General features: G+C 39.9%; 1 protein-coding gene across 1 annotated transcript in view; it reads right to left on the bottom strand.

Moving 5' to 3' along the window:
* The window catches only part of TBCK (TBC1 domain containing kinase), a 446,663-nt gene that overhangs the window by 257,174 nt on the left and 174,589 nt on the right, over positions 1-14,900 (bottom strand). The window contains exons 19-20 of the mRNA XM_077476674.1: positions 13,946-14,029; positions 3,074-3,159 (exon numbers count right to left, since the gene is read on the bottom strand). Of these exons, the coding sequence (XP_077332800.1) occupies positions 3,074-3,159; positions 13,946-14,029 (170 nt within the window). The remainder of the gene's footprint in view (positions 1-3,073; positions 3,160-13,945; positions 14,030-14,900) is intronic.

Consider the following 14,900-nt stretch of genomic DNA (forward strand, 5'->3'; position numbering starts at 1 on the left):
GGCGCCAGCTCCTGCTCCAGCAAGAAGGACAGAATATCAAGCGTCGGAAGCCTTGCAAGGGGGTCGTCTTATACGGTAAGTACAAGAAAAAAAATGCTTAAACAACAGTAAGATTAGGGGGTCGTCTTATATGCCTGGTCGTCTTATACACCGGCATATACGGTAGCGGGAATGCTCCTTTAAAAACAAGCCTCATATTTTCATAAGCCTTGATATTTCTATCTGCAAACTTTCTCTTCACTTGCTATAAAACATAATATGGGAAACACTACAATTTCCAATAATTAAACCCAGAAGCAAAAATGTAATATACTGTATTTCAGATTTCAAACTCTCATGCCGCGTACACACGAGCAGAATGTATGACAGAAAAAGTCAGACGGAAGCTTTTCATCGTATATTTTGATTGTGTGTATGCCTCATCAGACTTTTTTTTTTTTAGAAAATTCTGGCGGACCTAGAAATAGAACATGTTTTAAATATTTCTGACGGAACCAATTCCTAATGGGAAAACCACTCGTCTGTATGCTGTTCCGACAGACCAAAAAAAAAAAAGGACGCATGCTCTGAAGCAAGTATGAGACAGAAGCCATTGGCTACTGGCTATTGAGCTTTCTTTTTCTAGTCCCGTTGTATGCGTTGTACGTCACCACATTCTTGACGATCGGACTTTGGTGTGATCGTGTGTATGCAAAACAGTTTCAGCGTAATTCCGTCAAAAATCCGTCAGAAAAACATTCAGAGTTTAGAAAGCGAAAGGGAAATTCAGTATCTCGAACAAGGACACAAACAGCAATAGAGACACTTTCCTGGTACAGTGTGGGAGGATTAGAACTGCTGTCAGGTTTTATTTGAACAGATTTTTCCCTTTCTTGATGCTCCTATAACAACTGTCAGTGGGATACAACGTAAGGTAAATCTCTCCAATAGGGATACAGAACAAAACTAACAGAGGTCTACAAATTCATTAGTAAAAAACCCTCAATAATAGTAGCCCTTAAGGATGAACTTCCGGATAAGCATTGTCTAAATACAAGAGATATGTGTATTCTTATTTGAATCTTGGTGTGCTTTGTGTATTTCTTCCAGATCTGTGCAGCAACCCCATCTGTAATAAAGACCAGTTACTGCTGCTCTGTCTCCATGTGCAGGGTGACTGGTCTTGTATCTGCCCCCTCCCGTAGTTTTCTGCAGGTGTGGGTGGACATAATGGGTCTCTCCCACAGCTCTGCTCTCTGCAAAAGTTATGTGAAGCCCAGTGAGGATTGTCAGCACAAATGTTTTATTGTAATAGAGTCTAAAGGGGCATTTGGTGCACAGGAAGGAAATTTGGAGCGGGGGGGGCGCCGCTTATTTGCCAGCTGGTCACATTTGGCACCTTTCAGGGGGGAGTGGGTAACTGGTATTGACAGGTATCCACTCCCACTTCCGGCTGACTTTGTTGCAGCAAACTCAGGAAGTTTGGCACCCCTCCTCCTTCCCCCGCCGCCAGGCCATTCACAAAGAGCAGCGCTTCACGCAATCGCGCAGTAGGGCACCGGCTGTGAAGCTGCAAGGCTTCACTGCCTGTTTCCATTATCTGAGATGGCAGAGCCAGCACCTGAGAGCAGATTGAAAAATCGGCTCGGGTGAAGACACTGCTGAATTTGTGGACAGGTAAATGTCCTGATATTAAAAGGCAGCGGCTATATTTTTTCTGAAGGAGCCTGGAGCTCCGCTTTGAGAAATGTTTCCATTTCCTTTTGTTGAGATACGGATTTTGCTATATACATTTGTTGAATCTACATTTGAATGTTGAATCTACATTTGGAAGACCATCCTTAGGCATCTCTTATCATTACTAGGTAGGAACAACGATCTGGCTCCTCCTCTAGTCAGTCCCATCCCCTCACAGTTAGAAACACACGAGGGAACACACTTAACCAATTGGTCGTCCTCTAGTGTTAACCCCTTCCCTGCCAGTGACATTTATACAGTAATCAGTGCATTTTTATAGCACTGATTGTTGTATGAGCGTGTATGCGCTGCAGCTCTCATTGGCCCTCTTATGACGCATCCCCCCTCCCTTCCTGGCAAACTCTCACAAGAGTGAGAGAGAGAGATGTGCATGATGTCATAAGCCTAGGCTTTTTATCAGACAAGAAACAGGAAGTGGGCTGTATAAGGTATTTACTGGCAGAAACAAAAAGTTTTACTATCCAACGTTAAAACAACAAGGGCAGAAGATTTCATAGATGAAAAGTTGGAAAAATGACTGAAGGTCCGCTTTGAAGAACGAATGGAAATGCCAAGGAAATCATTTCACATTTACGTCTCAATAGACATAGGCAAGTTATAATAGACATCAGAAATCAGTTGGTGAAATGTAGAGAGATGTATAGTATCCTGAAAGGAGTGTGCTCAAGTTCTGTGAAAATGAGCGGAATATTTTTAAGGCACATAGCCTACCTAGATCTGTTATAGGCATGATGCTCTAAGCTAACAAAACATATCCCTGTAAGAAACAAGTCCAAATCATTCCATATAGTAACAGCCATACCTACACCGCAAATCAGTAAAATTGATTTGACTTCTGATTACATCAGAACAATTGATTACACTCAATAATTTTTTTTTAAGATTTGTGCCATGATCAGGAGAAAGGTTTAAACCTAAGTGACAAAATTGCAGCTATTTTTTTTTTTTGCAATCAGTTGATATGGAGTGCAAGCCCACAGTTCCAATACCATATAATTCCCTCCTGATGAACAAGGCCTGGTGAAAGCAGATCTGATTGAAAAGTGCACATCTAATTTAACAACCTATGCTATGTGAAAAAAACATTTGAGTTAACAAGTATAAAATAAGCCACCGGCCTTAATCCTTTAGATTAAGCCCTTAAATAAAATTAAAATAAACCTATATTTAGAAAAATCAATTTAGAATAAGGCAGCATATCTCATGCAAGACATCCATAAAACATATAATAGTGTACGTATTAATATTTTTTTTTTACATTTCTTTGATGTTGGCATGCTTTTGGAATTATTATTTGGCCCAGTTAACATGCAGTTGAAAGACTTTTGGTACTTACATCTGGTATAAAGCCAATCTCATTGAGATGATTGCTCAGCTCCGGGTCATGAAATGCTATCATTTGGGAGAACACCGTCAGGTACTCTAAAATAAAAACAACGTTACTGGCATTCAGAGCAAACACTCTTAAACACACTAGATACAATTTTCACTCAAATAATATGTCAAAGGTACATTTTTTACACACATCTAAAAAAGGGTTTAGCCAATCGGGAAACAGGTCCAAAAATTTAATTGCTTTACATTTTCTTATGAACTAAACTACCTCACATTAAAACCAAACAGATTTCCAGTTGCATTATATGAATTTTCATCAAGATAATCAAGTACTATCACTGGTACAGTTTCCATCCAAGTGTTTTTGTAAGTTGATGTGTTGCAAACTTTTGGCGCTAGCAAATTTCACTTATTTGGACCAAATCCATCTTTTACTGAATCAAATGCCACTAAGCATAAAAAACAAAAAAAATATATATTTTTCCACACATCACTTTTTTTCAGGGTTCTGGTCACATGGTAAGGAAGCACACTAACATGTAAAATAAAAGACGCAGTGGCAACAATTTAAAGACAAGCACCTTAGTAGAGATCATGTTTTACAGATACCAATAGATACAATACCAACCTAACAAGCAAAGAAATAGAAGTGGATTTGTTGCCTGCAGCAGTGAAAACCAATGTCGTTTTTTTTTCAACTAGAAATTAGAACATTAAAGCTATCATGTCATTAGCTGGTAACAGTAAACCAAAAAAAATCATTCAAGGCTTTAAAATCACTCAACACCTGCCATCAAGATACACCTTCAACTCTACACAGAAATACACTAGATTACCAAAAGTATTGAGGCGCCTGCTTTTACACGCACATGAACTTTAATAGCATCCCAGTCTTAGTCTGTAGTGTTCAACACTGAGTTGGCCCACCCTTTCCAGCTATAACAGCTTCAACTCTTCTGGGAAGGCTGTCCACAAGGTTTAGGAGTGTGTCTATGGGAATGTTTGACCATTCTACCAGAAGTGCATTTATGAGAGCAGGCACTGATGTGGACAATAAGGCTTGGCTCATAGTCTCTGCTCTAATTCATCCCAAAGGTGATCTATCGGGTTGAGGTCAGGACTCAGGCCAGTCAAGTTCCTCCACCTCAAATTCGCTCATCCGTGTCTTTAAGGATCTTGCTGCGTGCACTAGTCCAAATCATTTATGGTGTGGGGTTGTTTTTCAGGGGTTGGGCTTGGCTCCTTAGTTCCAGTGTAGGGAACTCTCAAGGCCTCAGCATACCAAGATATTTTGGACAATTTCATGCTCCCAACTTTATGAGAATAGTATGGGAATGACCCCTTCCTGTTCCAACATGACTGCGCACCAGTGAGTGCAAAATCAACAAGCGCACCGGTACCTTTATATCAGCATAACTACAGCACCTTCCAGAGCACGAGTCACCTCTCATTCTTATGGACGCTTAATGTACCAGCATATGTGACATATTGTTCATGAACTTTAAATGCATTTATGTGATATAGTTTTATTTTTTTTTAAGAATATATATTAACAGCACTTTTTGGTTTTGCATAACAAAAAATCTTTTTCTGGATGTATGATAAGAAATACACCATAGTTCGGAGACAAGTGTCATACTGGCCTCTCCAACACCTGACTGAGGATATAGTACACACTAAAGTTTTTTTTTTTTTCACATTATAATACATTTACACCATATAGGAAATTCTAACACCCCACAGAGGGTATAGCACCTGTTTTGGAATTTTTTCACCAGTTAGTAGGTGACATATTTTGCACTAAACCAAAGATAAATCACTATTTTTTGGTAATCCCCTTCTTTCACTAGCCTAGCATAGGCTCTTAATTTTCTGAATGGTTTTTGTTTTTTTGGTGTTCACTTAAAAGGTTTTCATGATTTTACATCTCTTTTGAAGCAAATATTTAGTACACAGGTTTTTGATATATAAATTGATTGAATGCATTTAGAAAACCCTTTGAATCCAATATAGCACTAGGTTTATTATTAGTCAACACTCGGCAGGTGTTCTAACACGAGCTCTACCATATTCTGAATTTTATATATAATTTTGTACCCTTTTTACCAAATAGTTTCTGCACAGTATGTTGGGAAGATTTCTCTGTATTTGAACCAATAGGGGGCAGCGCCACTTCTGCTTTACTTTTCAATTACACAAAGCAAGGTCCATAAAGACATGTATGAGTGAGTTTGGGGTGGAGGAACTTGACTGGCCTGCAAAAAGTGGAGACTGCGAGCCAGGCCTTCTCGTTCACATTAGTGCCTGACCTCACAAATGCGCTTCTGGAAGAATGGACAAACATTCACACACTCCTAAACCTTGTGGACAGCTTTGCTAGAAGAGTTGAAGCTGTTATAGCTGTAAAGGGTGGACCAACTCAATATTGAACTCTACGGACTAAGACTGGGATGTCAGTAAAGTTCATGTGCGTGTAAAAGCAGACACCCCAATACTTTTTTAATATAGGGTATATATAAAAATAGAGTGCATCCTTTACATTTTTTAACAGACATGTGCTCTAGCCTAGAAGTCTGTAAAACATGACCTATTAGCATTAACATAAAGTGTCGCTTAAAATTATACAAGAGTCCTTAACTATGGACGCTGGATGATTGAAGGTTGACACATTGAAAGGGACGGGGTTGAAGATCACGTTTTCATGTATGTTGCATGTAGGCAGGGCTTTGAAGATGAACCAGATTTGGCCGGCATATTCCTGCTCACAACTCCCAGCCATGGCGGTGTGGACCAGTTGGTATATCCTTGCCACACTCATTTAATGTAGTAGGATATGCGTCATGTTTTTGTTTTGCTTTTGTTACCTTAGTGGATTTGTAAGTATATTGTGTGTGTGTGTTTTTTTCCCCTCACATCTGATGAAGCTAGTGCTGAGTTGCAAAACGCGTCAAGAGATTTGTTTAAGAGCATGTTTGCTACCATATGAACTATCTGCTATGCTGAAAAATATTTTAACAGTCTATATGTACATTATTGCTTTATGCGTGTTTATCAAAAAAAAAAACTTTTATACCTATTGTGAGTTTTTAAGATGCCTATTTTGAATAAAATGTGAATCTTTTATTTACATCAATGTGTCTCACAAAGACTCTTGGGCAATTTTGTTGTTTTTGTACTATTGTATCCTTTATGGGGCTAAGGCACGTTATGCCCACGCATATCAGCCACTCATTGTAATATGTTATTACAACTGCTTATACTCTTGGAAGCTCAAAGCTGGGGGCAGGAAGAAAAAGAAGATATGTATGTCCAGGACTGGCCGATAAAAGGGTAAATGGAGACCGCTGCCAATGCTGAACAAAGTACTTTTTCTCCGAATCCCATTCTAGATTTATATCTAAATGTAATTTAAGAACATACTACAGGGGAAGGTTAGTGAGGGTTGAATAAGAACCCAAGATGGCTGTTCCTAAATTGACTGTGGGATTATATAGTATATGCATCTTGTACAGACCCCAATATTTTAGTAACCAACATAGCAGCCCAGTAATACAATTGTAAATTTGGCAAATCCTGTCCAATTATATCCGCTTTCAACTCCAGATTCCTCAGCAATCATCTAGATAAGGAAGTTGTTAGGCCACAAAAATGCAAGTAGTATATTAAGCGATTCTACTGATTTTTTTTTTATTTTTATTGCCAACAGTTACATTCCTACAAACTAAATGAACGTTTGCTTGAAAGTAGACTAGGTATTCTTTCTCCATTCGGCATGGACCAGCTGGAACTATTCTAAATTGGTTTAGTTTGCCAAGTTGCATCAATAGAAGAGTAGACCATGACTGACACTTGACTTAAAGGGTGTTTAACTACTGGAATTACATTAAGGATGACAAATTGATCTAGAGCTTTAGAAATGGCAAATACTTAAACTGCCCAACTGAAGGGAAGGATGACAACATGAATGATTTAGTAATTAATAAAGGTCCTGAAACTTGCCTGCAGCCCAAGTGATTTTTCAATTTAAAATGAATTGATCTACAATGCCTACAGCTACAGAGGTGAACAAGGGATTGTTATTAAAGTGCTTTTGCAGTTTGCTCAGAATATTAAATACTTTAGTGTGCATAGTTTGAGCACAGGTTCATTTTAACTACTACACCTACATTTAAGTGCTGGCTCAGTATCACAATATCTTTAGGTACCCTAGATTGGTGCATTCACGTGGCAGTGATCAAGTGCTAGGGGTGGTAAACCATGAAAACTATTGTTTTTTCACATAACTTGAGCCATACGGGTTAGTAAAATGTGTACATCACTAGTCTGCATAGCCTTAATGAATAAGATTACTCAGCCATCCTTTTCTGTTTAGAAAGAAATCCAGGAAAGTATAAATCTCCAATTAGATCTGTGAAGGCTTATTAAAGATGAGAAATGATGTTGCTAGTGACACTCTGGTGTTGATCTGGGCATAAGCCCCGTTCACACTGGCACAATTTGACAGGTCAAATCACGTGTCAAATTGGAGCCTATTGCCGGGAAAAGGAGCATCCCAATCGGTGCAATGTCAACTTTCCGGCGCCACACCAATGTCTAAAAGTAGTTCCTGCACTACTTTTGGCAATTTCAATAGACATCTGTGCTTAAACCCACACAGATGTCTTTCAAGTCACCCCCGAAGTCAGACTGAAATGTGGCTTTGAAATCGTGCGGATTTATCGGAACAATTTCAAAGCTGTGCTCAGTGTGAACAAGGGCTCAGGGAGCAATAGTAATTGCAAGTGAATAGTTGACTCTTCGATGAATGGGGGTATTTCTGGAGACACTACACTGCCAATGGGAGGGTTGATAAGTCCAGGTACAATGTGTTAATGCACTGAGCAACTCAGAAATTTTTTTCACTGTAGAGGAAAAATGGAGCAGAAAAAAAGTGCCCAAAATGTAACTATAAATAAAACAGAGTACTACTCCTCAATTATAAACCGGTTCTTTATGCCTTGGTTATATAACACTAATTATTACAAGCAATAGGAAATGTAATTTATGATCTCTCTTTCATAAACTTTTTCATACCATAAATGCATTTTTCTTTAAGTGTTACTACATCAGTAATATGAAAATAGTTCATCCCTCGCCTCCACATTAAAATACTGCCACTATATACCTTTTTGGATGGTCTGTATACCATGGTTACATGATAAACTGCACAGTTTCTCCAGGGCTGAAAGTTCAGGAAGGAGGAGATTTTCACTGCAGCCTGTATACAAGCCTATGTGTGATGTCAATATCATGTGACCTGGCTAGCTCTGAGATGAAGAAACTTTTCTCTCCAGCATAAAAGACACAGCTGAGCATGGTATTCTGTTAGACTACTTGAAAAGAACTGGAAATTAATTAAAAAAAAAATGAAGTACAATAGCCAAAAATCTCAGTGATGGCAGCATGCCCAATATTTATCATTCTACTGAACAGTCTAGGACACTAGCTATCTAGGGGGAAAAAAAGGCTTGTAGAATAAGGCACTGCAAATGCCAGTGGTCAGGGTCAAAGTAAATTATACCAACAAATTTGATTTTACTTTTAATTAGTTTCTAGCACTGGAAAACATGAAATATGATTTTGTATGCTGTTTTTTTAATATATACGGTACTTCAATTTGCACATTGCTCTGCTTAAAAAAAAAGGAGATTGTATGCTGTCAATCTAAACTACAATAATATGTATGTCACAATTCTAAATAGATTTGTGCCATCTCATGGGCCTTCTCTTTAGCCACAAATATTATAACACGTGCCTATCTTTGTTTCTGCTCTGAGCCTATTTTACACAAAAAACTGATCACTTAATTTAAATCTACTATAATTGGTTCTTTCTAGTCATCTTCTTCAGAGAAGTATTAATAACATACACTCAGGGCATGCTATGCTTCTTTTCAAATGCAATGATAACTGTCTTCACATTCATTTACAGTCAGTCAACAGTGAAAAGTTATTCTGGAACTCAATTTAATGACTCCAAGTTTAGGTGCCAAATGCCTGACTAAAAATGAGTGTAAAAAGGCAGATTAGATGTTAAGATGGTGAATAAGTATTTTCAGTTATTTCAGCCTCATTAAAAGCTGAATAGTGGGCAAACAGCTAAACACAGTTAAAACACATGTATGGGAAAAGTATCACCAAACGGCATTCCTGACAGATAACACAGATAGGGGATAATTCACTAAGAGTTAAATAACGCTGAAAAAAATGTGGTAAAATAACGCAATCACAAACAAATGTGCAAATGTTCATTTCACTAAGAATTGGGTGGTACATAACTACTGGGCTAAAGTTCTCATAATGCGGTAATTCACGTATATTTTATTGCGGCAACTTATCGCACTGAGCTGGTTGCTAAAGAGTGGGCCGGGAAGCTGGCCGCAGCGTCGTTATCAACAGCTGACAGTTGAATGTAAATAAAACATGCCAGCAATTAAAAATTATGAAGAAAAAAAACAGCGTGGGATTTCCCCACAATACATAACACCCCCCCCCCCCCGCCCCCACCCCATGTTGTTGGGGACAAGGGACTCTTCCCTACAAACCTAGGCAGTGGCTGTGGGGATCTACGGTTGGAGGACTTATCGGAATCTGAAATCCCCAAGAAGGCCCCCAGATCCCGCCACCCCATGTGAATGAGTATGGGGTACAGTGTACCCCATACTCATTCACCTAAAAATGTATCCAAAAGAAAAAAAAAAACACACACACACAGTTTATGACAATTCCTTTATTAAAAACTCCTCCCCTTAACTTTTTAGGAATTGTCAGAGAGCAGAGCAGGCAGTCGGCAGGAAACTTTTTTGGGGCCTGAGTTTTTTTTTCTTTTACTCCTTCTTTTCGGGTCTGTACAAGAGGGCTTCCCGATTCTGATAAGCCCCCCACCCGCAAACGCCCACAACCACTGAGCAGGGTTGTGGGAAAGAGGCCCTTGTCCCCATCAACATGGGGACATGGTGCTTTGCAAAGCACCCCCCCATGTTTAGGGCATGTGGCCCTGTATGTTTAGGGGGGTTCCCTTGTTGCCTTCCTTTCCTGACCTGCCGGGCTGCATGCTCGGATAAAAGTTTGGTATGGATTTTTGTCGTGGGGCGTGGTTTTGGCATGGGGCGTGAGGATGTTTTCATAATTTTAAATTGTCGCCATTTTTTCTCTACATTCAGCTGTCAGCTGGAAACCCACTAACAGCTGATGAGTCATCCTTTGTTAAAGAGGAAGTAAACCCTGATGGGCTTACTTCCTCTTTGTTTCCCTGCAAAGGTAAAACATAATGGGCTACTATGCATCTCATAGTAACCCATTATGTGTCACTTACCTGACACAGGAGCCTGCAATGTCACTGCTGTCCCCTCTTCCATGGAGCGCCCATCTTCTTTCTGGGTATCGTGGCTCCGGCGCTGTGATTGGCCAGAGCCGCGATGACGTTACTCCTGTGCATGGGAGCCAACATTAACGGCATATCGCTGTTAGCAGCGGCATTGCCCAGTGCGCCTGCGCGCCGCTGTCTACGGCGTATGTGCCGTAGACAGCAGTGCCTGTCTTTTTGCAAATATTTAGATATTTCTTGGACCTACAGGTAAACCTTAATCTAGGCTTGCCTGTAGGTCAAAGTGGTCTGTCAGGGTTTACAACCACTTTAAGGATGCAGCAGCTGGCTTCCCAGCCCGCTGCTTAACAACCAGCTATTGGGAGGGGGACCCCCACGCTGTTTCTGGCATATACCGCATGTGATACCAAAAGCAAAACCCCGGTGATAAATATTGCATGTTTTTTTAAATTTCTGTTCCGTTTGTGAATTGGAGCTTACTGCATGTTTTTTTTTGTGATAATTACGACATATTTTTAATTTTGCGGTAAATACCGCATAATAATAATTTTTTGTGAATTGAGACTTTTTTTTACAGCATGAAATAATTTATACAAATTAGTCATGTGACCATGTGATTGCATGCAGTAAACGTCCTGCATTGGTGCAACTTGAAAAGAACTTGCACTCAGTCAGCTGACATGAAAGTCAAAGCCAACTTGAAATCACCTACCCGTTTCTCATTATAGTCCTGTAACATTTTTAACTTACTTTCACCTGGAATTGCCCTCAAGGAGTCGCCAAAACCTTTGTAATCAGATAAAAATTTTGAAGTTTGGGTATGCACCAGTTTATCCAACAATACATTTGAACTGCATTGCATACCAGTATAATTTCATACAAATTTTGTAATTACATATGGGGCCCTTAATGTTGTAATTTTTTTAAGAAGACCATTCAAAATGTTTTACAATAAGCAAAGAAATGGACAAAGATGAAAAAAAGCATTTTGACAGTTCTCTATGATCACAATTATTTCATGGTGCTCACTCTATCTGTAACCATTCAGAGTGGTTACTGATGACACTGCCAAGTTCCCCAGCAGTATCATCTAACTGGGGATCAATGTGAATTCTTGATAGTGCAACAGATTTGGAAAAAAAACTCTTTAATTAGTGCCATCTCAACAAGTGAAACTTGTCAGCAGGATGTTAAAAGAGAAGTATGGGTTTGGCTTTCTCCCCCCTCATACTTACCTAGGTGAATGCAGCATCAGTCTGATGCTGCATCTGTCCCCCAGCGCCTCTGCACTGAGAACCCGAGCGATCAACATCACTGATGGCTCTGTTCTCCCGGCTCCCTGAGCAGAGAGCTGCTGCCTGCCAATCCTGCTCTGCCCCTCCACGCTCACTAGAGCGCTAAGCTGTGGAGGGGCGGGAGGCGGCCATCTCAGCAGCTCACTGAGAGGCTGAGATGGCTATCAGTCCAGGCACCTGGTGGTCGGGATGGCGCGGTGTCTGGACTGACCTGTGTGACGTCAGCAGGGAGCGCACTTTAGACCGCTCTCTGCTGAAAACAGGTCATAAGAGTTCAAAACGAATTGCACGCCTGTGATCCATAGGAGAAGTACAGCCAAACAATCTCAGGCTGGACTTCTCCTTTAACTTTCATGGGGGGGGGGGGGGGGGGGGCAAGAAAGGATTAAAGTGTATGTTAAGCCCAAACTAATAATGGGATGAGTAATGGGAAATCCAAAGTTGTCACAGAAAAAGCGGATGAGGGTAAATCATTGAGTGGAGAAAACTTTATTGGTGACAACTAAGGGCTCATGCACAGGGACATTAATATATGGAAAAAATGCACTAGTGTAAAATGCTGGAGTTGTCCCCTCCTCCACTTTTATGCTAGTACTTTTTTTCAGCTTCTCATCATTTGTGCAGTCTAAGAGAGGATGTCCCATAGATTAATAAAAGTCACAAGTATTCTTATTAACACTCACAGTACTAATGAAGAAAGGGGACGTGCTTGCCCTAGTCTGTTACATTACAGATTGCATTGGGCAGTGTGGTCAAACTCAGTGCCTGTATTTTTATTTTCCTTGCACCTGATTGGGTATTCGCTTCACCACATTATATTTACTAAGAAAAAGGAGTGCAATTGCACTTGCAAAGTGCACTGTCTATTTATCAACCCTACTTTATGTTTACTTTTTTATCAGCTAAGAGATTTGTATTCTTGTTTCAGCCAAACTGCATAGCTATGCAGGTGATACTCCTGTTCTTTGGTTCAGCTTTGCAGCTCCCTGTGTCACATGTGTCTCCATTCTGTTCACCAGGCAATGAATGAGCATAATCACCTTTGTCCAACAAGTAGGGGGCTGATGTGGTACAGCAAAGCATAAACAAGGAGGTAATGTGATACTTCTACCATTCATTCTTCACAGTGAGAAGGATGTCGGCAACAAGACTGGCTGAATAGAATTGAAAATTCATAAGCAGGTAAACATATAGTGTACTGTATATACTACATTTCAACTATATATTTAGGTGCTTGCTTTCCACTTTAGAGATACTGTTAAAATATATATGCAGTGTAGTGTCAGGAGAACTGTAACGAGAGCACCACCAATCCAAAGGACGCTTACCTTGTCAGATGTGATGTGTGAATCAGCAAAAGGTGAGCCATCAACTTCTCTACTCTCTGCCTATACTGCCTTGACTTTAGTAGGAAAATATCTAATATAGAAAGGCAAGGCTGGTTTAAGAACCTTCACTACAGCAGTCTACACAAAGTGCTGAAAAAGTCCAACATGGTCTTAAGGCCTCATGCACACTGGACGTGTAACTAACTCTTCTAGACTGCTTTCTTCCTGGTACCAGAGTTTAGGAAGAAAAAACGACTGACGCTGGTAAACTGATGTAATGTGTTTAGACGTGTCAAGCAATTGGACGTTAATTTCAATGGCCAGAATAATAATTTATTCTGACCATTAAAATTAATTAGCAATCAAAACGCTTAACGTGCCTAGAGCTTAAGTGAGTTTACACACGTTTTGGTGCATCAATCGTTATTTTCTGCCAAAACTCGGCTGCTCCAGATGCACTGGCTGTGGGTTCTTTTCCTGCCTCTAAACTCTTCTAAACATCCATGTGTGTATGGACAAATACACCAACATGCAGGTGCATTTGGAGGCAGGGGAAAAAAGGTCAAACGCCCTCAGGAGCAGCAGAAAAACATCTAGCACGCTAGAGGCCTAAGAGTTTCCTCCTTCTTTATATAATTTCTCCCCTGTAGCATTGTACATACATAAATAGGTGTTGTGTCATCACAGTGATTAGGAAAAGATCATACCAAACATTGTACCCATTAATGTAAAGCAAAAAAAAAAAAAAAGTGAACAACAACATTAAGAGGTAATGAAATATAAACAGCTACTGATTTCTAGAACTTAAATATATTTAGATTTAATACATTTATTGATCTGTGAATATAACATTTACATAGTATATTCAAAATGTTATATGCTTACCTTGGATAACATGTGAATTGTCTTTCAGGAAGAAATTATACAGGTATTTTGGTATGAAAGCACACATGCAGGCATATGCCAAGGCTAAAAGAAAACAAAATAAAAACATATATATTCTTACTGCCTCAATAACGTGAAGTACAAGCCAATATATGTAAAAGATTAAAGCTGAAGTTTAGGTATGGCAATCGTTACATTGGTCCAACTTGGGCCAGGGTAGGTATGTATATACCTGTGGGATACCCCTAGAAGGTGGAAATTGCTTTATTAGGCCATGCTACAGTGATCTCCACTAGTTTTTTAGTTGTCTGCAAAACAGAAATAGAGGGAGAGCCTTCCAATGGAGGTATACAAAGTTCCTCTTATTTCCATACTACAGGTCAGGAAATTAAGGAAAGTGTCCCTGCTAGGACTCAAATGGGCTTTATAACCATTCCATACTTTATCCAAATAATTTAAAAAAAGGTTTTGCATTAGATAAACCTCAAGCAGCATCTGCAGCTTCACTGGCCATAATATCTTAAGTTACTTCATAGGATTCCTTTAGTACAGGGGTCTGCAAACCTTTTAAACAAGGGGCCAGTTTACTGTCCTTCATACTTGGGGGGGGGGGGGGGAGTAGGGGGTGAACTGTGGCCACTGAGAGTAGAAAAGGTCCCAACGTCAGTGGAAAAAAACAATGCACTGAATTGTGTCCCATCATTGGTGTCTTTTGGAAGAATTGTGCCCCATTGCTGGTGTCATTGGGGGAATTGTGCTCCATCATTGGTGTCATTCAGCCCAGGTGTTGGTGTCATTTGGAGAAATTGTGCCCCATCATTGGCCTCAGTGTGGGGGAAAATTATGCCCTATTGTTTGGTATCAGTGGATGAAAGAGTGCCCTAAGCAAAGGGCCACATCTGGCCCCTGGGTTGCAGTTTGGAGACCACTGCTTATAAATATAAAAAAATTACTA

The sequence above is a fragment of the Lithobates pipiens genome, unplaced genomic scaffold (assembly GCF_037356315.1).
Source record: "Lithobates pipiens isolate NorthernLeopardFrog02 unplaced genomic scaffold, aLitPip1_a1.2 Scaffold_13, whole genome shotgun sequence".
NCBI lineage: Eukaryota > Metazoa > Chordata > Amphibia > Anura > Ranidae > Lithobates > Lithobates pipiens.